The sequence below is a fragment of the Vitis vinifera genome, chromosome 8, assembly GCF_030704535.1.
Source record: "Vitis vinifera cultivar Pinot Noir 40024 chromosome 8, ASM3070453v1".
Taxonomy (NCBI): domain Eukaryota; kingdom Viridiplantae; phylum Streptophyta; class Magnoliopsida; order Vitales; family Vitaceae; genus Vitis; species Vitis vinifera.
Genome location: NC_081812.1, coordinates 23,317,095 through 23,344,014, shown reverse-complemented (window position 1 = coordinate 23,344,014; position 26,920 = coordinate 23,317,095). Strand labels below are relative to the sequence as shown.

The 26,920-nt window shown below is 33.9% G+C and overlaps 1 protein-coding gene across 3 annotated transcripts in view; it reads right to left on the bottom strand.

The window, feature by feature from the left end:
- Positions 1 to 949: 949 nt before the first annotated feature.
- Positions 950 to 26,920, bottom strand: part of LOC100265905 (ABC transporter A family member 1) — a 29,874-nt gene continuing 3,903 nt past the window's right edge. The window contains exons 6-41 of one of the 3 annotated variants that reach the window (XM_059739329.1): positions 26,583 to 26,797; positions 26,395 to 26,455; positions 26,134 to 26,220; positions 25,773 to 26,005; positions 25,558 to 25,672; positions 25,386 to 25,475; positions 24,970 to 25,178; positions 24,778 to 24,890; positions 23,819 to 23,925; positions 23,360 to 23,422; positions 21,795 to 21,881; positions 20,266 to 20,364; positions 20,001 to 20,185; positions 18,860 to 18,914; positions 18,674 to 18,745; positions 17,606 to 18,307; positions 17,291 to 17,469; positions 16,586 to 16,796; positions 14,595 to 14,678; positions 13,939 to 13,980; positions 13,755 to 13,851; positions 10,028 to 10,155; positions 9,827 to 9,931; positions 7,383 to 7,529; positions 5,955 to 6,215; positions 5,710 to 5,845; positions 5,254 to 5,333; positions 5,038 to 5,145; positions 4,595 to 4,745; positions 3,642 to 3,778; positions 3,469 to 3,543; positions 3,088 to 3,388; positions 2,643 to 2,776; positions 2,240 to 2,295; positions 2,058 to 2,140; positions 950 to 1,455 (exon numbers count right to left, since the gene is read on the bottom strand). In XM_059739329.1, coding sequence (XP_059595312.1) covers positions 2,059 to 2,140; positions 2,240 to 2,295; positions 2,643 to 2,776; positions 3,088 to 3,388; positions 3,469 to 3,543; positions 3,642 to 3,778; positions 4,595 to 4,745; positions 5,038 to 5,145; positions 5,254 to 5,333; positions 5,710 to 5,845; positions 5,955 to 6,215; positions 7,383 to 7,529; positions 9,827 to 9,931; positions 10,028 to 10,155; positions 13,755 to 13,851; positions 13,939 to 13,980; positions 14,595 to 14,678; positions 16,586 to 16,796; positions 17,291 to 17,469; positions 17,606 to 18,307; positions 18,674 to 18,745; positions 18,860 to 18,914; positions 20,001 to 20,185; positions 20,266 to 20,364; positions 21,795 to 21,881; positions 23,360 to 23,422; positions 23,819 to 23,925; positions 24,778 to 24,890; positions 24,970 to 25,178; positions 25,386 to 25,475; positions 25,558 to 25,672; positions 25,773 to 26,005; positions 26,134 to 26,220; positions 26,395 to 26,455; positions 26,583 to 26,797 — 5,007 coding nt within the window. In that variant the 3' untranslated portion in view covers positions 950 to 1,455; position 2,058. Of the gene's footprint in view, positions 1,456 to 1,787; positions 2,141 to 2,239; positions 2,296 to 2,642; positions 2,777 to 3,087; positions 3,389 to 3,468; positions 3,544 to 3,641; positions 3,779 to 4,594; positions 4,746 to 5,037; positions 5,146 to 5,253; positions 5,334 to 5,709; positions 5,846 to 5,954; positions 6,216 to 7,382; positions 7,530 to 9,826; positions 9,932 to 10,027; positions 10,156 to 13,754; positions 13,852 to 13,938; positions 13,981 to 14,594; positions 14,679 to 16,585; positions 16,797 to 17,290; positions 17,470 to 17,605; positions 18,308 to 18,673; positions 18,746 to 18,859; positions 18,915 to 20,000; positions 20,186 to 20,265; positions 20,365 to 21,794; positions 21,882 to 23,359; positions 23,423 to 23,818; positions 23,926 to 24,777; positions 24,891 to 24,969; positions 25,179 to 25,385; positions 25,476 to 25,557; positions 25,673 to 25,772; positions 26,006 to 26,133; positions 26,221 to 26,382; positions 26,456 to 26,582; positions 26,798 to 26,920 lie in introns of those variants that run through there. The other 2 variants (XM_002284168.4, XM_010655465.3) reach the window with 2 other exon arrangements.

Below are 26,920 nucleotides of genomic sequence, written 5' to 3'. Positions count from 1 at the left end.
AAATATTTCTACCGCAGCATATGACGCTCACAAATGGTTGGAGGTTGGAACCATGAATACCAAGTCTCATAAATGCCAGCGTAGAGGGAGAAGAGTCAAACTGGTTGGAAGTCATTTTCGTGGAAAGATGCCTTCCATCAGCTTGTAACTTCATCTAGAATGACTTCTCAACACCCATCACAGTATGGTTTTGTACTTCCTACCTCATTTCACTTGGTTTGTCATGTGAAATTACTCCAGTTAAGATGAATGTATGAAAATTTTCCCACTCGTGACCAAGAAAAATCCCAGTCCAAAATCAATAATGGCGTCTGTGATGAGAAAATAATAGCGGTCCAGGACAAGATAAGAACAATTAGTCCTCTGTTGACTGGAAAAGTTTTCCCACTAACCCAAATCATTCATAATTTTTACACCTTTTCTCTTTTGCTTTATTTCCCCCTCCTCACCGTTATGTCCAAAGATCACCTTGCACGTTAAAAACTCCCCGAAGATAGTTCTCGAAGATCAAATTTTGAAAACACTATTCAAGATTTGAAACATGACAAGCACTCTTTTCAATTTAATCTTTTATGATATTGTTTAAGCATAATACAAAAATTCTCAAAACATTTTCTATATTTTTAACTATTACTTAGAATTTTTTTAAAAAAAAATTCGTGTTTTTTTTTTCTTCTTTAAACATGTGCTTTAAGATAATTTACATGCACCTCCCCTCATTTTCTAAATATCTTAAATGGATTGTTTTCTTCACCCGCTAAGAAGACATTAAAGCATGCTTTTTTTAGTCTGCCGAAATTAAGTGCCTTAAAGTATGGTCAAAGTCAAAGAAAAAATGAAACGCATCTTTAGTTTGGTCTAACGTGAAGTGGAATGACTTACTACACCATTGTAGCCCACTGTCCACCATGCACGTACACTAAGTTTGAAAACAATGACCCAAAAAACAAAAAATAAAAGAGATATTAAAGAAGAAAATTGAGGTATGTCAACTTCAACAACATCTGTAGAAGAAATCATCGACTTTATACAAGGAGGAAGAAGAAAACAAATTATTTGTCTTTTTTATGCTATCAAAACCACCCATCAATTCACACATTTGGAAATAAAAAAATAAAAAAAATAAAAAAATAAAAAAACAAAAGTCAACATAGTTGTTCCCTGCACCCACTGGATACGATCATGCGCTTTGGTTTTGGTGGGAGTGTCGCCCTATTTTCTCATTGATGATTGTTGTGTGCCTTTTGTGATGTATACAAATCAATTTCTTTTTCATCTTTGATGTTTAATCGTAATTTATAATTAAGTACCCTAATCTCCATTTTGGATGTGTGTAGAAGGCAATTGGCCCTCTTCAAGGTTCAAATATTTGGCAAATTCATCATCAACCCCCATCAACTGTAGTCTGCCACGTTTGAGTTTTCCCTTTTCTCCATCTTCTTCTTCCCACTCCGTCTGAATTTTAAAAAGTAGAGCAAAACTTATTAAGAAAAAAGATGAAAAATCTTAACCTTTTTTTTTTAAAAAAAAAAAAGTTTTCGACAATTAATAAAAATACTAAGCTTCTATTTTTTTTTTTTCATTTCCATTTTCTTTTTCCTTTTCTCATTTTGTCTCCAAAAAGAGCAAAATTCATTTGTGCTTAAATAAATGGATAATTATAAAATAAATTGCGTGCAATCGTCTGAGAAAGCAATAATGAACTAGTTGCTTTCGGTGATTCCACTATATTTTTGTTGACACCCAAAAAGAAGAATAGAAATCAAATAATCAGACGATCATAAAGATGCTTGTAGGGTCAAAACCCATCCTTTTTGTCATTTTGATTTTGATTTTGATTTTTTAAAGCAAGGTAACAAATTACATTGTGAGTATGCTAAAGCTTTATATACAGGTATATAAATAATCATATACAATGTACTGGTTTTCTGTAATCTACAATTGATTTTGTAGTCTTTCCATGTAGACTCAGTATCTTGTATAGAACTGATGGGAGAAGTATTGCTCCCTCGACATATAATGAACAAAATTTATGTGTGCTATAGAAGTTATTATACCTCATGAGTTTGCTGCAAAATGATTAAAAATGGATTCCAGTGTAGATTGGCTGAGACTGTATTCGGCTATACCCAATTGATATCTGGATTGAAAGACAGAAAATAAATAAATAAGAATTCAAGTTGCGGGTCAACACGATGAGAGAGACGAGATTAAGATTGAGTAATATAATGTATTTCACCTGTTTCGTTCTAGGTGCCCGAAAACATCAGCAAGCGAGATGTACCCATATGGCAACTGCAGCAATTTTTTTAATCGGTTACTATCTGGATTGAAGGTTTGGATTGATGACTTACTCGATGTAAGGAATTGGCAGATGCTAGTTCCCGATAGCAGAGAAAACGAAGGCAAATAAACTGAATCCTACTTAGAATCCTTTAGAACAATTCTTTAAATTAGTTTTCAGTCTCCAAAAACAAAATTCTACTTAGAATCCTAAAGTGTTCTCCACGTTTTCAAACTATTCCCCATCTTCTTGGAAATAACTTTGATTTCATGGTAGAATTATTTCAGATCAGAGATCATATAAAACATATGAAAAGTATGGAAATGCAGAAAGATTTAACACTCAACCTGATATTTACCTGATATTTAACACTCAACCCATTGCACCCATGAAATGTTGCACCAGGAAATGAAGATAGGATAAACGAATCAATTGCTGAGAATTTTTCTTTAGCTAGCCACCATTCGGAAAATATGGGCAATGAGATACCACCTACACAAACTCCGACAGTGAATCAATAATGTTTTGAGAAAATTGAAATAGAAATAAAGAAAAAATATATCTACAAAGACACCAAAATTATGCCCAATGTATTGGTGTTAAGGTCAGAATAAAGAATGATATGATTGGTATCATCTTATAAAACTGTCAAGGGCCCTGATAAAAAAATTATTGCAATAAGAAAATAAAAGATTTATTAGGAATGTCCATTTGCTAAAATTGAGATATCAAGGCAGTATCCCAGAGACTGTATACCCGCATAGACACCAGAACACATGGAAAATGTGCAAGGAACAACATACCATCTCTAAACAACTGCTCTGATAATTGTTCACCAAAAACCCCATCAGAAACAGGCGTTGAAGATACAAGTGTACTTATTCTTTCTTCATTGCCTAGCCAGCGTCCAATCATGACTATCATTTCAGGTGACAAGCTGATCTCTGCCACTGATGCATTTTCTGATGTTATGGAGTCAACAGCCCCAATGCAAACTTCAAGGTCAGAGAGTATGCTCCTCGGATGAGGAATGTGAAAGAGCCTTTCTTGAATAAATCGACACAGGTTTTCCAAGTCTACATGGCTAACTTCAGTAGGTTTCACCTAAGGACAGTGAACGGAGTCAAATATTTGAAGATGCATGAAATATATATAACATTATATTGATAAGATTCATGAAATACCTCTAGCTCAAGATGGTTTCCAAATCGCGTTTTCAAATGTTGGGAACTTCCAATGCACCTTAGCCGACCTCCAACCTTCATATATACAGAAAGGGGGAAAACAATAGTTCCATTAGCATTTGCAACTGATAATCAAGCTTGTGAGCATCAAAGCTACTGCTTTGAATAGTTACCATTATTCCAATGCGGGTGCATAGTGCTTGAGCTTCAGCCATGCTGTGGGTCGTTAGAATTACTGCTGTTTTTCCTCGTCTGGTTGAGAGACGTGATATGACCTCCCACATAAATCGTTTAGCAATAGGATCCATACCTAAAATGTATTATGATTAGTAACAACTGACAAACAGAAGGTGCAAATATAGGTAGCAGACAAAAGATGCTCAAAAGGATAACACACTAGTTTTTTCAGAAAGGAAAAGGGCTGGAGTAAGAGGGGAGGCATTTTCAATTTATGCAACATGATATGTTTACTAAAAGAAATTGATTCAAGTACAAGATATAAATGCTAGATCCAGTACAAAAAGGGCCCATGCTTTTAATGGAAACTCTCCACAACTTTAAAGCCCCCAACAGCGATAAGGTGGTTGAAATTGTGCTGAGGGTGGTAAAAACGATGGAGATATTGGTAGCAGCAAAGAGAGATAATAACAATGTCCAGTTGCAATGTCAGCCATTATATTGGTACTTATGATGGAACCAAAAGTTAGCAAAAATGAGCAAAAAACTTGCTGCATGTTTGGATTTGAAACAGGTACAGTTTAACAAGGATAGCAGCTCGCAGTCCAGGCCTGGGTCAGTCTAGACCAACAGAAGCAGAGCTGACCTGGATCAACTTCTCTCCACCCAACAAGGATATCAGCTCAAAGTCCTGGCCTAGGTCACAGTCTCGACAAAAGTTAATTATCTTTTGAAACAATGGGACATATGTTAAGGAGTTCCCAGTGATACTTCTTTCTATATCTGGTATTTGTTTGGGTAGACATTCTATTGCATGATTCAGGATGCTGGAAATCATAGTGCACAAAACATACTTCTATTAGCTTGATCATGTGCATTGCATTCTCACAAGTTGTGGACTAAAGTAAGAAGCTTTAGTATGTAAAAGAAAAATGATCAGTGTAAATACCTGTGGAAGGCTCATCTAGGATGACTATAGGAGGGTCTCCAACCATCGCAATTGCAACAGACAATTTGCGCTTGTTTCCACCGCTAAGGGAAAATGATGGTTTATTAGCATGCCTCAGCAAATCAAATTCCACTAACTTTTCCATAACAACCTGTCCAGTATGGTTCAAGCATTAGAGATCCGTCATTTAATTCTTACTACAATTTCTAAATGCAATTACTTATGTAGTTCAAATTAAAAGCCCTGTCATCCACTTGTTGGAGATCTTCCTTCCAAGGAAAGGAAGCAATTTAAATGCAATTACTTATATAGTTAATAATTAAAATCCACACCCACATAATTAGAAAAGGGGCTCTCCTGACTAAGAACCTAAATCTCAAGACACTTTGAGTCTGTTGGAATGGACATATAAGCATTAGTAGATAAATTTCATGTGTACATACATCCTGCATCCTGTAACCTGGAACTCCTTTTATTCTTGCATAAAGCTCAAGATGCTCTTGCACGGTGAGATATTCTAGCAGAGCATCAAATTGTGGGCAGTACCCAATCTGCATGTAAAAGAAACAATAAAGCAGTTACCCAGCTATTATTAGTATATCTTCAACAAACCATCTACATTCGACCATAACAAGAATATAACCAAGATCAGGACTTACATGCCGACGGGCAGCCTTGGGATTTGAACATACATCTTTGCCAAAGATAAATGCAGTTCCATCAGTTGGACATTCTTCCCCTGCACAAAAATTTAAAATCCAAAGTAGAAGAAAATAATCAACTTTCTTGAATCCCATTTAATAACTTAGTAAAATGGAAGTTTGATAGGAGATGCAGAAGTACTAAGCTAATAAATATTCAGATTATGGCATTACATGGATAATGGCTATGCTGTTAAAATTGTTCAACTTCTACTTTGCTGGTTAGGATATTTTGAAGATCCAACATTTTGGGGTTAACATAAATAAATTGGCTCCACAGGAAAAGAGAAGTGACTTTTCACTGGCACAATTATGTGCTTTCAAATGATTAATTGACTATGCTATATAAAAAAAAAAATTATGCATCTAAAATTTTTAGACATGCAATATTAAGATCTTGATATTGTTATATACCAGTTAGCATTGACAGCGTTGTAGTCTTCCCTGCTCCATTTGTTCCTAGAAACCCAAAGCACTCTCCTTCATGAACTGAGAAAGTCAATGAATGAACTGCAATTTTTGGACTAAGATGCTTTCCTCCAGGATACACCTGAAATTGGTGACAGTTATTGATATGACATGATGACAGATTGTTGTACAATAGGCACTAAGAACTAAATTTGACAAGTTAGATTTATGCAAACCAATTGTACAAGTACCTTTCGAAGATTCCGCAAGTAGATAATTGCATTATCAGCAGAACCAGAAAGTACTCTATTTCTTTCTGTTTGTACATCTATGTCTTCATCAAGGTCAATAGAAGCAGTTTCTGATGTTGATTCTAGAAGGGGTTCTAAATAACTAGAAGTTCCATGCCAGCTATTTTTAATAGCCCTCCAAGGCTCCAAGATTGTGAATAGAGAGAATTTGCGAGGAGGCAGCAATTCAAGCCCAAGCGTCAAGAGAAAGAAACCTATGCTCTGTTGTAGATAAGAAATTCAACCAGATCAGACATGGTCATTCTCTACTTCATTAAATTAATTCAAATTCGAAGACACCCAAAGAATGATCAACAACATAATATCAAAAATTGGTTTAGAGTATCCAGTGATACAGCTTTATAATATCAAATGTCTGCAGTGTGATGATGTTGCATCTTTAAATTTACAGCACACCAATCTAATGCAATCAGAATCTGTTAGAAAAGGATTAAGAAGCTTGTCTTATGTAATCAAGCAAATAAGCATATAAGAATCCTATTGTTTCATGAACTGCTGCACCATAAGGGGACAAACATGGGCATGGTCAAGCCTGATAAAGAAAATAGAGTTCTATTGTTCCAATTCTAAAAGATACTGCTTATTGTAGTTGAATATCCACTCTTTTCTAAATGATCCAAGAAAATGGATCAAATACATTAGCAAAATGACTATTCTATCACTAAGATGATGAAAACGAAGCATAAATTGCTTAAAACTGGATTCATTAAGGAAATATTCATGTTTGTCAACATGAATTTTGAGCATCTTTGCCATCACAAAGATGATGAAAACAAAACATAAATTGCTTAAAACTGGATGATACATCTAGGAAATATTCATGTTTGTCAACATAAATTTTGAGGCATCTTGGGATGGTGAAGCTTTATGTATTTTTCGATGTGTTACAGTCCATGCAATCTTTTGATGGACAATTGGTTGTTCCTAATTTTTTCTTTTTTCTTCTTTTTTTTTTTAAAAAAAAATGTCCATGGCAAATGACTAAGCAGTCAATGCAGCATATGCACCTTTTCAGTCCAACAGAGTGGCTATGCAGTCAATGCAGATATTTAAATGTGATTATACAATTTTCAGTTTCTATGAAGAAGATAGAGAATCAGCTATTTACAGGCACAATTGTAATAAAGGAAACTGGTTGGTGGAGAAATCAATTAAACAAACAACTACTTTGAGAAGTAGTTGGATGCAGTTCATCAGTATGAACTATAGAGAGTCCTAAAATTCTCCCAATGCAGCAAAGCAGCAAATCATATATTCAAATTCGTTTTGGTAATATTAACATCATTACTTGTTTTGACATATAATTTAAAGCACCAAGAAGATGAAAGCAGACAAGTTACATAGAGGAGGTCTGGGATCAGAAAAAACCTCAACACCCAAATAACAAATAGAGGCACCAGTAACATTCCAGTCCAGGACACCATCACTAGATCCACCTTTCATCCCTTGCCGCAGAAGAGCCAGTGAAGCAAGACCATCAGCAAAGCAAAACCCTGGTGATAGTCTGAAGAAGTTCTGAAAGATGTATTACGAATGTCAGAAAATGAGTTTGTTGTCAACATATAAATTCTTGTATAAGCAACAAGAAATGTATGACGAGACAAATTAGCTGACTTATACCTAGTAACAAGTTCATTGCTCTAATTAATGTAAAGAAAATATAAGCACAATTGACTGAATAGTGCACATACTTCAGCAAGAGCAAAATTATCAGAAGGAGAAAATAAGGCATCAGAAGTGCACATACCAGTCCAAAAGAATCAAGCAGATAAAAGCCAATTTTAAAGCTAACTCAAGAAATTTTCATTCTTAGAAAGTTCATTATCATTCAATTGTATTCCCGAAAAGAAAACCTAAACTAAAGAAAGCATGTTTGGTGCATTTTTTGAGGAAACAAGAAAATCTGTATCAATAGAAAAGAATTGACTATAAGTAATGATAATAAAAGCTACACACCCCATGGAGGCTGAGAAACACCCTCACACTGAAACCTAACACAAACCTGATGATCTCACAAAGAGAATAAACGCTAAAAGATTCAATAAAATCCCAAATGGCATTCTGAGAAAGCAAGGATCTCTGCTTCAATGGTCAATCCAAAGCCAGTTGGCCTGGGAAATGCTCTAACCAACCTACCTCCTACCACTTGTCCAATTCTGTTTACCCAAAGAATAGTCAGTAAAGTTAACTTTAATATGTACTAAAGGCAGGGGTCCACTCCAGTACCATTCCTCTGTAAACCATTGTGATCATGCTACACTAATGGCAATACCTAGAAACTATTTACCAACCAATTCCCATAGCAAAGTAAGGCAGCATACAGAATCCCATAAAACATCTATAGTCCTCCATTGGACCTCAATAATCCTAGCATTCCACTTGATCTATGCAACCCAAGGAATAATAACACAACCCTGACCTCCTAGGCTCTCTCTAAAAGAGCCTGAAAATGTTATCAATATTGTGTTTGAAAATGTCTTTTAAAAAAACCCAAGGATACTGTTAGGGTCAATGACTTTTACAAAGTCTCCTGATTTGTAGCAAGTCATTAGTATTTATTTACTGCACCGCTAACCATTCATAAGGCTAACTCTAAGGGGAACTCGATTTCTGGATTAATATGGGTGGAGGTGGAAACCATATTGCTAGTCACCAGGACACAACCATGAGAAATGCTCAATCTGACAATAGACAAGTTGAAGTTAAAGTTCCAAGATGGAAACGGTTCAATGTGGTCATAGAATCATCAGCATAATGTTCATTGGGAAAAGGGTGATTTCAATGCGGTGGGGTTCCCAAATGAAAGTTTAGGACGATGTATAACGACGACCACTGAGTTTGTTGATTCCAAAAGAGTAATGGATATTTCCCTGGAAAGGAGGGTTCTTTACTTGGAATAAGTAGGTTCTATCCATGTTAAAAATCTTTTTATTTTATTCATTTCTCCATAATGGGAAGAGCATTTTTCCGATGTAGTCCAGACCCATCTTGCTAGACCAGTTTCAGATCAATTCCACAATTCTTGATGATAGAGGAGAGTTGAGGGGAGGAAGTCCTTCAGATTTAAAATTTTGAGAAGGAAAAAAAACACACCGTTGAAGGAGAAAGGTTCTAGAGAGATGGTGGATGGTGGAAAATTTAATAATTTCCAGATGAAACTACTTGAAGAAAAGGAATAAGGAGGTTTTCTTGAACATGGAATAAGAATGGTTTCCTGCACATGGAATAATGAAAATTCAAGTTCAGGGGAAATTTAAAGGACTGATGCAAACAGGAAAGAGAGGTTGAATCAGGAGAAGGTGGTTTGCAGATGTAGAGAAAAGAGAAACTTATGTGGATTGGTGAAGATGGAAGAGAGACGTTAGGGACAAAAGTCAAAAACCATTTTGCAATTGCATACTGTTGATTTGAGTTAAGGAACAAGGAGAAAATGGAAAACATCGGAAGACAGTTGGAATAGTAGACTAGTTAAATACATATGGATGGCTTTTGAGAGCAGATGACTATAAAGAGCTTTTTAAGATGAGAAGTTATTGGAGCACCATATAAACTTCAAACCATATGTAATTTTGGTGCTTTTTCAAAGAGTACTCAGAAATTTAGTTGATTTTTTTTTTTTTCAATTTTTGATAGAAATCAAGTTAATAATGGTAAAAACTTGAAGGGTAGTATGAGCTCAAGTTCATCATGATTGATATTATCTAGCCATTGAAGTGAGATATTTTCTTTTAAATGGAAACTGAAATGACACACATTTACAATGTAGAAATTATTTTCATTTTTTTTAAGGACAGAATGTAAAGTATTCCAACCTTGAGAACAGAATTTGTACTTTCAGTTGTCTGTATGAGCCCCATAATGAATGAGATGACCATAAGAACAAGTCCAGTGAAAAAGTGGAGTAAGAGAACCACATTCTGCAAGTACAGTAGAAACATTAGCATTTATAATAAGTTTATGCTTGGTGCCTCATAAGTTAAAACTACAAAATGAGAGAAAAAGGGTAGCACTACCTGTGCCATTGTGTGGTCCGAAAAAGAAAATGTAAGACAGTATGTTGATGATGCAATTGCTAATCCATACTCCAAAAACATGAGGACGGTTGGAAAGAAACGACCCTTTCCAATAAACTGATCCATACCTAGAGCCAAGTTGACTTTGTGATAAGTGTAATTGAACCAAAGGAGAATAAAAGGCAATAAGCATTAACCATGGCATGACCAAACGATTAAGTCATGATATGAGTGGAATAGTAATTCAGATAGCATACTTCCACAGAATTCAAGGATCAATTCTAGTTCTTAGTGACATGTAGCTATGAAAGGTGAGATCTCAAAATATGGTTATATCAACCATTAAAATAAAGGATAATATATCTAATTCTTTGGGATATCAGGGAAATATAAAATTTAATGAAGCCTCATTAAACTTTAAAGTTTAACTCATAATCAGACTCTTTAATCTTAAGTTTTTGTTTGCCTATCAAAATAATAAGGGTAATAACAATAATAATAATTAACTAATACACTGTACAAGAAAATTGCATGTCAATGCATATGCGTTGTTCAGGTGACAAAAGTACAAGCAAGTCTTTAAAACATTTGTACCTTTCATCTTAACAACCATAAAATGTCTACTGGGACATTTTGTTTCTTTCATCTTAATAAATACATCTTTTTGTTTCTGATAGGAAAAAAAATGTCTACCAGGACATGGCATCCGCCTTGGTAGTTTACCAATCATTTGACATCTGTGTCCACTTTATTATGCAACTATTGATGATACAGATACATCCCTATTTGAAAGTTTTGGAATTTGAAGTAGAATATGGAACATTGACACATTAAGACCCTACCCTGGTAGGACAGAACTAATATTTACCAATATAAGAGAATATTGGCAAAAAATTAACTTCTAACATGCCATTTTCAAATTCATTCTCATTAAATTCATATCTGAATGTTTAACAGACACTAGTTCTTATGTCATACAACATGGAAGCCAGATCAACATGAAAAATGCTTACAAAGCCTCCACCTTATCTTACCAATGTCCATGCAATATGTGCAAACAAATATATTGCATATGCAAAGAGTGAATTCATATGATGTCTCTGGTTCACATACATTATAATATCTATGAAGAATTCTTATCCACCCAGGGAATACCAAATACAAAATAAACTACAATATATGTTTAAAATTTGAAATAAAATGATCTTTCACACATTTCAAAATCTATAGTAAAATTTGAGAATGACAGTGTTTTTATAATGCTTTCACACACAGCTTGAGCAAGCTGCCTTAAGGAGTCATAATTTTGAAATCAATTGGAAGCTAGGCGTCAATTTTCTTTTTTCTGCCACTAAATATATGTGCTGTGCATCACACTGTTTACAAAGATAGTACAGCCTAGATATTCATTATAGGCATTCAAATATTGACCTCCGGTTACCATTGAATATCTGATCTTGAAGGCACACAAATTATCAGATCAGGAGAAAGGGAACAAAAAGGAGAAAAGCTAAACCATACTGATTGATCTTGAAGAAACTGAATGATAAGCTTAGAACACAAAATATTTCAGAAATTAGCTTAAAACAATTGATAAGTTTTTCACAACAAAAGATGAGAACCTCTTGAAACTAGAAGATATACAAGTGCACATATATCTCTTTAAAGCCTACAGAAGACAAAAAAAGAAATACAGGTGCATTTTCCACAGTAAACCAAATAAAAAAAATAGAAGAAATGACTTCTAAGGATTCTGACAGTACCTCCACAGTTTGATGGATAAAAATATAGTAAATATGTTGATTATAGAAAAAATGTTGAAAATACATAATGTTGATTACAGAAAAAATGTTGAAAATACATAATTAAATATACCAAATATTTTCTAATCAGATATAATTACACATTTCAAATATGTCAATAAATATTTTATACACAGCCTTTGAACCAGAGGAATCGATTTCTTTTCCAACAAGTGTAATTTGGAATTCATGGATGCCTTCTAAAGTTTGTTTTTGCAAATGGGAAAGGTGTTAACCTAGATCAACTTAGGAGGAAAGTGTAGTCTTTGGTCAATAGATGTTTTTTGGTAATGTTGAGGAAAAAACCATGGACCGCATCCTCCTTTACTGCACTAAGACAAGGGTCCATTGGCAATTGCTTTTCGCTCTTTGGCATTCATTTGGTTCAAGCTATCATGGTTAAAGAGACTCACTTAGGGTGGCATGGATTCTTTATGGGTAAAAAAAGCAATAAGATTTCAAGAGTGCCCCCATTGTGCATCTTTTCGACTATATCAGAAAAAAAGAATTGAAGGTCTTTTGACAATGAGGAGCAATCGAATCAACCCTTGAAAAGTTCTTTTCTTATAATTTGTTTATGTGGGTAAAAATATACATTTTTTTTTTGATAGGTAAATAGATAATTTGGATGTGGATGAAGATGTACATTGCATAGTTGTTAACTCATAAAACGTATTGTGTACCATTTTTCTATTTTTATGTATCGTGTATATTTTTTTATATAGTGAAAAAAAAAATTGAAAGAAGATATATATGAGTGAATATCTATTTAAAGCATGGAGTGTAGAGTAATATACAACCAATTTTATGGAAGATAGTAGGATGTAATGAGTTAAACCACATCTATCATATGAAAATGTTGAATCTTAAAGTTTTGATACGTTCAAATTATCAAAACATAACTTCAACATATAGATTCATCACATCATCCACAAAACTTCTTCAATTTTTAGTTACAAATTCTAATTATGCATATGCATTTATTGTGCTTTTAATTGATACACACACACACACAAATGTATGCCTTTATGTGTCATCTTCAAAGTTCTAGCTTTTCAGGTTTGTCATCATTCCTTTTCCACAAAAAAAGAAATTAAAAAAAAAGTAATATATTAAGTAAAAATTTATTCATTAATCACCATCATTTTCATTGTCAACATTCAAACCATTCAAATGAAAATTCTCTAATATTCATTATAAAAATAAACTTACTCAACTTCTAATATAGCATATGACAACAAGCATGCAACTTTTCATATAATATTATTTTACCTATTTCTTATTTTTATGATCAATTTTTAATTTTTTTTGCATATTTTAAACAATTAATATTATAAATTCTTTTAACAAAAAACTAATAATTTGATTTTTGTAAAAAATTAAAGAAAATAGTTGAAGATGTATGTATCGTCGTATCCTAATATCATGTATCATATTGTGTATCATATATGTATCGTAAGATACACTTTAAAATAAGATATGAATTGCGATACGTATCAATTTTCATAAAAAATGTATCGTATTGTTGTACCGTAACATGTATCACAAGTTTTTAACTATGATACATAGATATAGGTTATATGTCTTTAAGTGGTTTTGTTGATTGGTTGGTTTCTTGCTAAGATAGGCAATTGTTTTTTGTGTTCTTTCTACTTGGATGCACCTCTTGACACTCCTTGTATATGTCTTATGTACTATGATGCACTTTCTCTTTGACACTTGTTTACAAAATCATATTATTTTCCTCTTAAAAATATCTACACTATAACCTAATGGCATTCAACATATGAATATGTTGAATTTGTGGTAAACCTCCTCATTCACTCATGTAAAACTGAGTATAAACCATATGGATGTTTAACTCCTTTATTTGTCACCATAAATAAAGAAAAAACATAGCCAAAAATGAAAGTATAAATGCATACCAAAAATGTAAAATAGTGTTATTGCAAAAGATGAAGGCAATAAGAAGCTGACGAAGTCCCATAAATATGTAGAAGCCCAATACGAAAGTACAGATACCTGAGAGGGATTGTTCATCAGAAATAATAGAAATAAAAGAACACAAGTAGAACAAAATTTAGTAAATAATTTCTGGTACAAACATACTCCACTGATTAGCTGTTGGTGCTTAGCTTTTACTTCACGTTCCTACATAAAATCAACAGAGAATACTTACAATATCACAAACTCTAGAAAAGTTGCCATAAATTTCTTTTAGGTAAATTCTATAATCAAACTAAACAGAAAAATAAGGGAAATTATACATAACATGTTTCTTTAGCACATAAGAATATCCTTGGAGTGACAAAAGGTCCAAAGATTCTAAATAGAAAGGGAGAAATTTAAGCCACCAATTTGGATTCTATACAGAAACATATTAGCAGTTTGTTGTACATATTCAAAAAGAGAGAAAAGAAAATAAAAAGAAAGAAAGAAAGAAAAAAAAAAAAAAACTGGGGGCGGAGTGGGGGAGGGTGATGAAATATGAGAATCGTCTAGGGGAGAAAAGAAGAGTTCAAAAAGGTAAGGGAACCAAATCATGCCTAATCATGGCAGAAAAAGCAATGAAAGAATTCATATTTTTCATGATCATTTTTTTATATATTTTTTAAGAAAGCGGCCTAATACACAAAGATGGATTTCTACCACCAACTACAACTTTAACTAGAATTAGTTAATGCAAATTAAGAACAATACCACAGGGGCTCCATGAGGCAGGGTTCTAATATCAAAAATTTATTAAAAGTGTTTAACCCGGTTACCTTTACAATAGAAACAGCAAATGAGGCAGGAACAAAAGAGAGGGCAATATTAACAATAACAGCAGCAGAGAAGGCATCCAGATCCTACAAAATTCAAAACATAACCCAAGGTAAAAATGCATGGATCATTCAGTATCTAAATGGACTACATGGAAAACAAAAGGCACAACTAGACAGAATGTGAAGATTGATTGGCTTTTGGTACATCATTTGTGGGAAATCACAAAGCTTAAATACAAGGAATTATAATGTCATATTGTACCAATTCATAAGACACCTGGTGGATTTGTCCTAGGATACCCAGATCCTTTAATTTCAGCCAATGTACCAGTGATGACATGGTTGTGGGATCCTCCTCAGACACTCCTATTTTACTTGGGTGTGGCTGTTTGATTTTTTCATTGATATCCCTTCTATTCTTTCAACTTCCTTAATAATAATCGTATTAAAGAAAAAGAAGAGTTAGGTGAAAAGTGAATTTTTGTAAGAATATTTAGGGATAAAATTAAAAAAATAAAAAAAATAAAAAAAATAAATAAAGGATTTGGGGGAAAAGATGAGAGCTTTTTTTTATAAAAAAAAATCTTTATTTTCAATTTATTTTTAATTGATTTTTTTTTTTTATCATGTCACATCCTAATACCTAGGCCCATTTTTCGGATTCCTTTTAGCCGAGTCCCCATATCCTAAATTTAGTGTTGTGGAGGATCAAATACCTAAACACATACCCGTATCCAACACTCATGCCCAAACCCATGCAACATAGGTTTTCTCAATTCGTCCTACAGTTGAAAAGCTTGAATCAGCCTGCCTAAAACACAAAATTTTTCTTGATTCTTGTTTTAGTATTCAGGTTGTCTTTCAGATCCTGCTTTTATGACTCATCTAGCGATCCTACCATCATGCTTTCCCATGGTTTTTTAAGAAGGGTATTTGGAACTCTTTGCTCTTAATATTTTCTATTTGCATATAAAAAAATTTAAAAATTCAAAAAATAAAATAAAATGCCTTGGGGATGATCCTGAACCAATACATGATTTATCATAGAATGTCCATAGGTAGAGCAAGTATTTTATTCAACATTAACAGATATTTGGAGGCTATCGTCAAAGATCCATTTCTTAGCAAATCTTATGCCTCTTGCTACTGATTCTAATAGAGTGGAAAATAATCCAAAACATTAAAAAAAAAAAAAAAACTAGCAGGTCAAACATGATATAAGAATATTAAAAACAAAAAGCAAAAACAAAATTGAGAGTTTTCCAACTTCTTTATCAAAGATTCTAATGGTCCTACATAGGTGACGAGGAGAAAATTGAGGATTTTAAGTAATTAGTGCTGAGAAATTCCCTTAAGAGACACACACCCTTCCCTTACTTTTGGTTGGATAGCCAAGAGGCCTTAGAAGCTAAATAAAAGCCTCAGGCAGTGCCTTCTCTCTCTTTCATTGATGTCTAAAACCACTGATTTCTAGGATTTCTGGTTAGTTTTCTAAACGACATCATCCAAGTGATTGATGACATCAGCACTTGCTATTGAAGATCCCCTTTATGCTTTGGAATCTTACCCTTTTTCACTTCCTATTGTCTTGCCTACCCAAGAAGAGAGAAAAGTATCACATCTCCCCTCTTAAACAAGGCCACAAATTAATCGCAAATGCTATAATAGGTTTTGTTCTTCTAGCATTTAGGAGGGTCGGTTATATTTTCTTTAATATTCTTCCCACTGCACAAGTGTATGAAATTAAGATGTCTTTGTCTCACCTCTTTTCTCTAATAAAACTAAATTATCACTAGCATAATTTACCAAAAAAAAGAGGATTCTAGTTCAACCTTCCTCTTTAGCAATACCCTTGTGTTACATGTTATTGAATGATATATACTCATGGTGAAAGAAGACGAGATCATATTGCTCAACCATCACCTTATACTAAGACTTTTGGTTAGATGATATCAAAGGATACATGTTAATGGTAAAGTAGAGAAGCATACATGGCGCTGCAAGTGCTGGCTTTTTGTCATAGGCAGAGGGTGATTGCGTGTTTGAATCGTCATATTTTTGTTCAGAGTAGCAAACCTAAGAATTGCAGCATTCATTAAATTGATGAAGGTTGGTGCAGCATGCTGACAAGAACCATTGTGAAGCACAGTGTATCCTAGACTCCCATCTTTATTCTGATCATCCATCACAACTGCCCCATACCTGCAGTTAAACGTATGTTAAACGAATATCAAAGTGCCCCTAAATTGCAATAATATAAGTAAAATACATACTCAGACTTTCTCCCTTGCCCGCCCTGCACACCACTACCCCCTTGTTACTTCTTATAAATGCAATGAAAATGTCTTTTGATCAAGGCCAACATAAAGACATTCCTAATTTGTTCTATTGGATTCATATTTTACGGGATAAGTTTCTTGCATCACAAAGACAGTGATAAAATGACATCCCACCTTAACTTCTGTGCATTAATCATGGAATATGAATATACATAGCTGCTGAACTACTATAAGAAATTTCCATATGATCAATAGCAGATCAACCCATCCTGAAGGACTGACTTGAACCATGAAATTTCATTTCATACAAATCATAGTGCTATACTTTGCTTGACAACTAGATCACATTAACATAAATACTCTAAATGTTTTTTTCATATCACCAGCGTAGGATGCAAAAAGTTTGGGTTAACACACCTTGACTGGTAGGATTCATTAAAGCTAGACATCAAAAATTCACTCATTGAAAGTAGGGTAGGCCCCAAAGTTGGTCCTGCAGCTTCAATGGCATCAGCTAATGCCTTATCTGGGTCAGGAAATCTATAAGTAGTTGGTTTAAACCTTTGAATCCACCCCCCTTCAACATACCATGCAACCTGCATCACTGATAGCATTTTAGGAGGAAGAAAATATTGAATATGCTTGATGTCAATATAACTTCTATTAGTCATGAATATGCTTATAACCCCATCCACCCCCACCACCCACGGGAATCAACAAACACCAACTAACCTCTTTTGCAATAGGCCAGGATAGATCAAATGGAATTGGACCCCCACCACCACCGCCTCGTAGCAAAGGATTAAAATGTGAAGTTGTGAAGGTCACGGACTGCTGGTCAGGGTGTGGCTTAAGCTTGAGCAAAAGAAGACCAAACAACAAGAATACAGCAGGAATGAGAAGCTGGAAAACAATTGTTTTTCGGTCTCTACGGGCAATTATTGCCCTCTTTATGAGCAATGCTTTGGAATGTTCCCAAAATATTGACTTTGAAATGAAACAACAGCTGCAGCACTGCACACTGAAGAAATTTATGAAACTTAATACTGCAGCAAAGATTAAACTACAAGCCCTCTCCACTATGGTAGACACAACCCCAATAATTTTATATTTTCCCAAAGGTTTAGAATGGAAAATTTGTTTTGGAGCATGATTAGGAGATGCTTGAGAAACCACGGAATCAGGTAAAACATGAAGTTTTTCCTGCTTGCTGCACTCAGTTTCATCAAAGTCACATCCTGCAACTCTCAGGAACACCTCCTCCAGCGTCGTGACAGAGATACCATAGCTCTCGATGCCAAGATTGTATTTGTCCTCATTACCACTTCTATCTGAGTTATGAACAGAATTCATACAGCTTTCAATTTCCCTGAACATACTTTCAAAGGAAGATGAAGATGATAGAGGAAGCTTGAAGGAGATCTCTGTTCCAACCTGAAAAGGCAGATTAAAACCCAGACAAAAGTTGAAGCAAAATAAGTAACATCAGATTTGGCAAAATCACATGTACATATATGGAGATTTCTTTGATGGTCACTTGTATCACATTTGAAGAATATGTAATCCCATATGGCACATCATAAATATTAATGAAGACTAAGAAGTACAAATTCTACTAAATCTTAAATCATCAGGCATAACTAGCTAATTCATTTAAAGAGTTCCATAAACTTTATTACAGAGGTTGCAGTAACAAATTATGCATGTTTATATCAGACCCCACAACAAATAAACACTGAAAAAGAGAAACTCTTAATTAAATACACAAATTTCATAGAAAATCTAAGGTTAGGAAAATACCTCACTCACACATGTTGCTGATGGTACATGGCGATAAACAATATCAGCAGCTATGGAGGCACTGGGTGCAGACTGGAAAAGAAAAGAGAACAATAGGTCCATTCACAAGCATGTCAGCACTTGTAAGAAAGAAAAGAAGGCCAATCAAGAAGATCATGAATAAAGTGAAAAAGAATGTGAGCAAACCTTTACTAAAGTAAGAGTATAACCAACCCCATATTGGTGCTTCAAGAAAAGGGAACTGTTGAAAAATGAATATTCCAAATAAATGATGCGAAGAAGTTTAATAACTAGTCTAAAAAAAATAAAAGATTATATTTAATTATGTCAAAGAATATGATTGAAGTAGTATACTTCTTCAAACATTCAAAAATTAGCCTTTAAACTTTAATAAAAGAAAGAGTGTCATAAAAAGAAAATAGGATTAATGGAAAAGAAGGTTTACAGTGATCTTCCTACAGAATGAAATTTTACTTGTAAAAGCTTCATGTATGTGTGTATGAATCTGTTATTAAAAGAAGATACGAAGAATTGAAAGAAATCCTGTCCTGATGTTCATCAGTCACCCCTCTATTGGGGAGAAAAAATAAAATTTAGTAAGAGATAAACAAGTATCTCTAGTCACAGAAGCTTCACTCAAGAAACTAGCTTAGTAGAAAAGGGATTTAAGATTAATAAATACCGCAGAAGGAAAATTGATAAGCCAAAATCACTTTCTTTTAAAAGGCATACTTGGACCATGGTCCCTCTCTTTCATGGCATATTAGATTTTCCTAAATTCTCTGTTGATCACTTGACATCAACCTGATTGAGCAGCATACAACCCTTTACTATCGAGATTAACAAAGTCACTTACCCTTTGCCCTTGCTAGTCCATGTCCGCTTGTCAGTAGAGGACATGGACATCAATAGCACTTATAAGGAAGACAATTATGGAGTTTTCTCAAGCATTCACTTCTTGTTATCTTAAAAAAAGTGAAGAGTTTCTTGATTACATTAAATGGAAGTAAACATGTGGTTGAAAATGGGCATTGACAAAGAAGAGTTCTTTGTAGTTGAATTGAAACAGTGGAATAAGATATTTGGTACTGTCAACACAAGAAAATGCAAAATAATTGTAATTTTAATAACCAGTAACATTCTACCAGAACATTAGAAAGAGAAAATAGAAGTATAACATCCACCAATAAAATGTCATTGCATGTGTAAGGAGAATTGAATGGTCTACTAAACCATGCTTGTCCGTACCATAATATGTAAAGAGTAAGTAAGAATAATAAGACTGTTGTTAAGGCAAAATAAAAACTGAGAGTTAAATAGAAGAAACCTTCCACAGCATTTCAAAGACCCATTAGCCATGATTGCTATCCGGTCACCTAGTACATCAGCTTCATCCATGGAGTGTGTGGTCAGTAATATTATCCTGCCCTTTTTAATTCTTTTGATTAACTGCCACGTCAAGCGCATTGAATATGGGTCCATTCCACTAGTAGGTTCATCAAGCACTATAACCTGTAAAACAGAAATGTGAAACAATTTCAGAATGGGCAAACATAAAAATAATGGCAGTATCCCCTGAGACTTTTTTCCACCTTGCTATTTCCTATCAGCGCGATCCCAAGGGACAATTTTCTTTTCATGCCCCCAGAAAGAGCCCCCACAACAGTATTAACTTTATCTGCCAAACCCACCTGGTCAAAACAACATCATTTAAAAATAGTCCACCAACTTTAATAGTAACTAGAAGAGACGAAAAAAAAAGGGGGGGAGAGGGAACTTGAATGTACTTAAAATTAAGGACAAGATTACGATAAGGAACCAAGTGATATAATATATTAGATTTTAGATGACAAAGTATCAATAGATCTATCACAATAATTAATGACAATGTGCATTAAGTGAATAAGTGAATTTCCAATCACAATATGTTTGCATTAAGGTTTATGATTGAATTCTAAACCCCTTTCTTTTCTCATTCATTATGGATTAGTTTATTAAACACATTAAGGAAAATGTCCTATAGTGTGTACTATTTTGCCGATAATATAATGATTTAATGAAACTATAGCAGGAATCATTTCTAAGAAACCTAATAATACAATAGAATCTAATAATTCCCATTCCAATTTTACGATGGTATATTTGGGTCAGATTCTCATTCCCTAACAAAGAGGTGGTTTTTTTATCCATATTCCTTATGAAAATAAGGACAGGCATGTAACTTCTATAAAAGTTCAAAATAACAAGTATGCATCTTAGATTGCATGTCAAGAAAAAAATGAACTAAGAAGTTCAGTCCAAAGTTTATGTATGATATCCATTATCATGAACACTGACTTCTCCATATGGTAAAATGGGCATCAAAGTAGTAAACTTATTACTGGGTACCCCATCACTGAGAATGGGATACAAATCTTAATTTCCATTCCCTTTTAGTAAACATGCCTTAAAATTTTAGGTTAAGCAGGATAGACAGAGTACATGAGAGGCAAATTTCCATTGCCTTTTAGTAAACGTGCCTTAAAATCAGGTCCAGTTAATCAAGTCATGTACTGTAAGCTTTCTCCTTGCACATAAACATGTAAGAAATAAGTCATTTGGAGGATGTCTTTGATTTTTCAGAAGAAACTTTGCAAGTTGATCCACTTTCCTAGATGTTGCATACTCAACAACTGGATGTTTTTCTTACAAATAAACCCTCCAAGCCAATTTCAGGATATGACTGCTTCAAATTGAAAGTAAAGTAATGAAACTTCTCCACAAATATTGCATTGCAATCAACTTCAAAGATTTGGCACTAGGTATAGAACCAATATAGTTCATTCCAACAAGGATGAACAGAATTCAAGAGATTTTTAGGTCATCATTTAGTGTTAGGAAATAGAATGCACCAGATAATTAGAAAAGCTACACCAGGAACAACACAACCATTGTAATATGTGGCTACAAAATCTACACATACATTTTTTAGTTTTTCTCTTTTCTTTTTCTTTTTTTCTTTTTTTCCCCCCTTAGGAGGCATATCTGGATTTTTTTCAGTTAAAAAAAAAAGTACAAATGGAGAAGTTTTAATTAGCATATGCATGAAAGACCCAAATAGCAAGCAAAGGCCGGAACTCACTTCATCTACCATCTCAGTTACAGCGCTCTCCAAAAAGTTCTCCGTTACACCTTTCAAAATGGCAAATATTTCCAAATGCTCCTTTACCTAGATAAAGAAATTAACCAAGTGAAACTAAGTAAGAGCATCATATAATAAGAGACATCCCAATCACTAAAAAGGATTTAGTTCCCAAAAGCAAAGAGGAAAGAAAAAATGAAAATATCAGATAAAAATAAAACCAAATTCGCTCAGCAAAATTTCAAACAAATCTAAAGCTAGAAAACAACAAAATGGTATTGATATATATGTTGGACATCAACTGTGGCAATTGTTGGCAGATATATTTTGGGTTAATCTACAAGTTTAGTTACTTCATAATTATAACTGCAGAATGAATCACCACCTGTTTCACAGCTTACATCATATATATTTAGATATGATTTGAATATGATCTGTTTCAGGAGCTATCTGAAAGAAAACATACAAATTCTAAAGTTTGTATTTGTATTTGATTTAAGTGATATTTCTTTTACCTGAAATTCTACTGTAAACACTCTATTCCTCACACCACTACATTATGACCCCTTGCTGGAATTTCGAACTCACCCTGTTTTTCTCCATATTTCAAACTCTGTTCACTCAAGCAAGGAGTAGGACATTGGTTTTTTATCTAGCTATGCAACCTCTGAAGCTAATTTCTTTTGGCACTTTCTGAAAAGGTTATAGAGATAATCAGATTACTAAACCATTGGACATTTTGTATTTGGTTTAGTCATATGTCGATACTTGTCTTATTTATTTTGAAGTTTGCTTATATTGCTTTGTTTATCATTCAGTACATGTTCCAAGCATTTAGTTTTAAATTGATTGCAACATTTGTTGCTGTTTAAAGCATCATTTCCATGTTCGGTACTTGAGAGCTTGATGTGTGAAATGACCCTTTTCATGTAGGGATCCTTCAAAGACAACTAAAATTTAAAAGAAATCATCCTAATGGGGATGAGCTTTCAAGGTTTACTCATTAAAGGAAGGAAAAGGAACAAGAAGATCTTAAGTTGATTAACATAAGGGTATTTATATAATTTTCTTCATTTGGGTTGTTTATATGCTTTTTAAACTTCTAAGAAAATGAATCTGGATAACAAGCAAATTTTTATACGTGATAATGGATAACAAGTACTGTCAAACAAGAAAATGAATCTGGATAAAAAAGGATGTTAAAAAAAATTGTAACCCATTCTCACTGCTGATGAAGACAAGCGACATTGGAAACAAAGAAAAGGAATTTTAAGTAGTATAAGGGTGGAACCCTGTAATAGGCAACTCATTGTCTGTTTTTTTTTTTAAAGCCAAATAAATAGTATAAAAAATGCACAATATAAACAGCCCAAAACCTATGACAAATCAGCACCTAATTATCTGAATGAGTTTCATCTAGATGATAGAGCAGAAGTTCTCCTTCATTTACAATCAATGTAAGCATGGAGAAGTAATATTTGAAAATTAAAGGTATAATGTTAGATAAAACATTAGACAGAAAATAAAAAGGAAAAATAAAAAATAAAAACATTCTTCTTACTTACAGTTAACTCTGGAAAGAGAATATCATTTTGAGGGCACACGCCCAATTGCTTCCGTATTTCATCCTACAGAACAGATTCAAACCGAATAAAATATTTAAATGGGGAACATTGCTATTGTTGGACTCAGATAAGCCCCAAAAGAGCAAGTAATTATATTAGGTGGTATTTAGGACCTACTAGCACATAACCTAGCCTCCTAACGCAAAGAGGTTCAAGGGCAAAGCACTCAAACACCAAATATAGAGGTCATATATTTGATCCCTAGAGACATGATTGAAGTTATGTATCAAACCATTGACTTTTGGGTGGTTTGTAAAACTGAGAGAAATTGTAAACCATATTTTCTCAACAAATGGATTTTGTCCATCATTTGAGAAAAGATTATATGCATAACATGATATAGAAACAGTAAAGAAAAAGATATGAAAAGATATAGCCTATGGAAAACAGAGATACTACCATTTCTGTTATGATATTCTTCCCAAACACCAAAGCATCCCCAGAAGTAGGAGGCAGAAGGCCAACAAGCATGGAGATTGTAGTGCTTTTACCAGCCCCATTGTGTCCTTCAAAATAATAATTCAAAAATATGTGAGAGAGAGAGGGAGAAGAAGAGAACAAGAAGCACATCCCCCTAAAAATATTTTAGACATAACCTCTACATGTGATTCTTTTTTATAGACTGGAAATTTTGTTTAACACATGTTAAGTTTGATTCATGTGCAATAAAGAGAAGACATAAAATTTTAAGATGAGTGTAAGTCCCATATGGCCATATGAGAGAACAAGAGTGTGAAGAGGAGTTCCCATTGAATCAGATACACAAAATGAACTGCAAAAATCTTCAACACCCTACCTAACACAAGTTTTCTAACACAAAGAAATGATGCAAAATAATTTTGTTACTTCATGTTGTTGAAGCAAGCAAATACTAATATGGGACAATGAAGATCTGGAGAAGTATTCCACAAAGGATAAATTCTGTTACAGTTGCAGCACAGCCCTCAAAAGCGAAAAGTACAAAATATCAAATTTTTGCACAACACCAACTTTTCACATTCTTGCTAAAGATTTTAGGGCATAAATATACACAATTTGTTAGCCCTTTAATTCAAGTAAGAGAATTGGTTTCTCTTCAGCAATGATTAACCCTTGATCGAAAACATGATGCCAAAATATCAAAGAAGCTAAGTCATTTCAGAGACATAACTGACTTGATCATATTTGCATAGCATAGATTTGTATAAATACAATCATAATCATAAACAAGAAGCACTTGTTAATTAAATACATTGAAAAATAAATGCATACAGAATTATGCTGATATTTAAAATCAAAAGAATCAGAAACGCCAATCTAAAATACTGAAAGAAAAAAGGCAGAAGAGCAGGGAAGGATCTAGAATTGAACATGCTCACCCAGAAGAGCAAGAATCTGATTTTCATACAAGGTGAGTCGTAATGAGTTAACAGCACAACAATTTCCCTTTTTAGTAGCATAAACCTTATGGAGATTTCTAATCTGGATGCATCTGCAAAACCAAATAAAGGATGTAAGGAAAAAATGAATAAAATATGTAGAGATCAATGCACTTTTTTCACTACATCTACCTGCCATCAAGTTCTTGTTGCTTCATATCCAAGCTTATTGCTTCCACAGCAGGTCCAGAAATATCATTACTACAAAAATTAACTTTTCTCCTGTCATTTTTAAAGTCAAAACTGCAATCTTCATGTTTGATGGAACTTCTCTTTCTCCATGAACACTTCAGGAATGGAAAGTTCCATGGCGAACGGACTCCATTCTCCCTAGGAAGAACCTGATCATATGAACAAACTTCTAAACATTACATCACAAACCAGATATTGTATAATGATAAAACGACTACAAAAAAACCATCCCTTGAAAGGCACAGCCATTTCAAAGAAGTTCTTCATCGAAAAGAAAACAACAGCAAAATGAACTAGCAACTACATTAATATAATTGAACAACATCCAAAGAGAAGGAAAGTGTTAGAAGACATGCCTTATCCAGGTAAAGACCAATGGCACAGTACAACAATGCGTCGAGCAACATCATCAGGAGACAGGCCAAAAAATTTACTCCAGATGATGCCTAGAGAAATCATAGTCTTGAAATTTTAGAAACCCAAAGATAAATTAGTTGACAAACAACTAAGCCCAAATACAAAACATACCCGCCATACATTGCTCCAACGAAGCCCAACATAGGCACGCTCATAGTCAGCAAAGTTAATTGACCCAAGTGCAAAGGCCGTAGGTGAAAGCAAAGATGCAATGAACTTTAATATCCTGAATGTAGAAAATGTTCTAATGACTTCTATATGACATTAAAACAATATAGATTCTGCACTATAAACCAGAATAAAATTGAGATAGCAAGAATACTGACATAGGGACAGCCTGGTCATTGACAGTGTAATAAGGAAAGAAGGCTCCAAGAAAAGAAAGGGTGCCAACTGCCACAGCTGTCTTTGCTCGTGTGAAGAATGTAGAGATCAAAAATGACAGCATGATGGCGCTAAGTCCAAATAAAAAGAAGTAGATGAACACCAATGATTTATCACTATACTGGAAAAGTGTATCCATTGTGCAAGCCGTAATAATCCCAGACGTAACGGCAAACTGCAAAACAAATTAAACTACTAACACCATGGCATTTCTAGATTCATAAAAATACACACATATACAATATACAAATTGAAGGGCATACAAAACTAGTGACTCAATATGAAAACATGTATAAAGCTTACTTGTAAGGCATATGTGATAAACCAAGAGAGATGGAATATCTCATCTTTCAGACCCATCATGTACAGACTTTCTTTTATCTTCTGCTCCTGAAATATAAAAATCAAGAGCATTCAGCTAAAAATTTGAAGCCAGACAATTAAATACTCTGTTTTTAACTGTATAACCATGGGAAAGAACAAAAGAAACAGTAGAAAATGCATGTATGAACTCTTTTTTCCAGATTTAATACTCATTGTTATGTATCATACTCATTATCAAACCTTCTCGAACACAGAATAGCTGATCAGTCGTGAGATTGGATAGAGAAATCCCAATAGATACCTGCTCATCCAATTCCACATAAATAAAAAATTATGCTAGAAAAAAGGGCTAAAACTATCACTTTCAGATAAAAATAATAAGGAATCAAAAAGGAATTCCAGGACGGGAAAAGTCAAAAGATGCATACAGTAGTCCCATGACACTCTTGATAATGGACTGGAACTCATCATCAGTGTATTCACGAGTCGGAAAGGGAACTATTTTGATGTTTGAAGGGATGAATTGCATCCATGACTGCTTGATCAGGGAAGTATTTGAAGGCAATTCAATGTTTTCATTGACCATGTTAGCTTCATTTTGCTGGGCCGCAAATATTATGAAAGAATCCAAGACCTGCTGCAGCTGCAGTGAAATACAGAAGTACAGATCATCTTCCAAACACATCTTTAATTGGAGAAACATAACAGTGAACAATGAACCACATTTAACAAGGAACTTTTAATTTTTATCAACTAAAAACTAAAA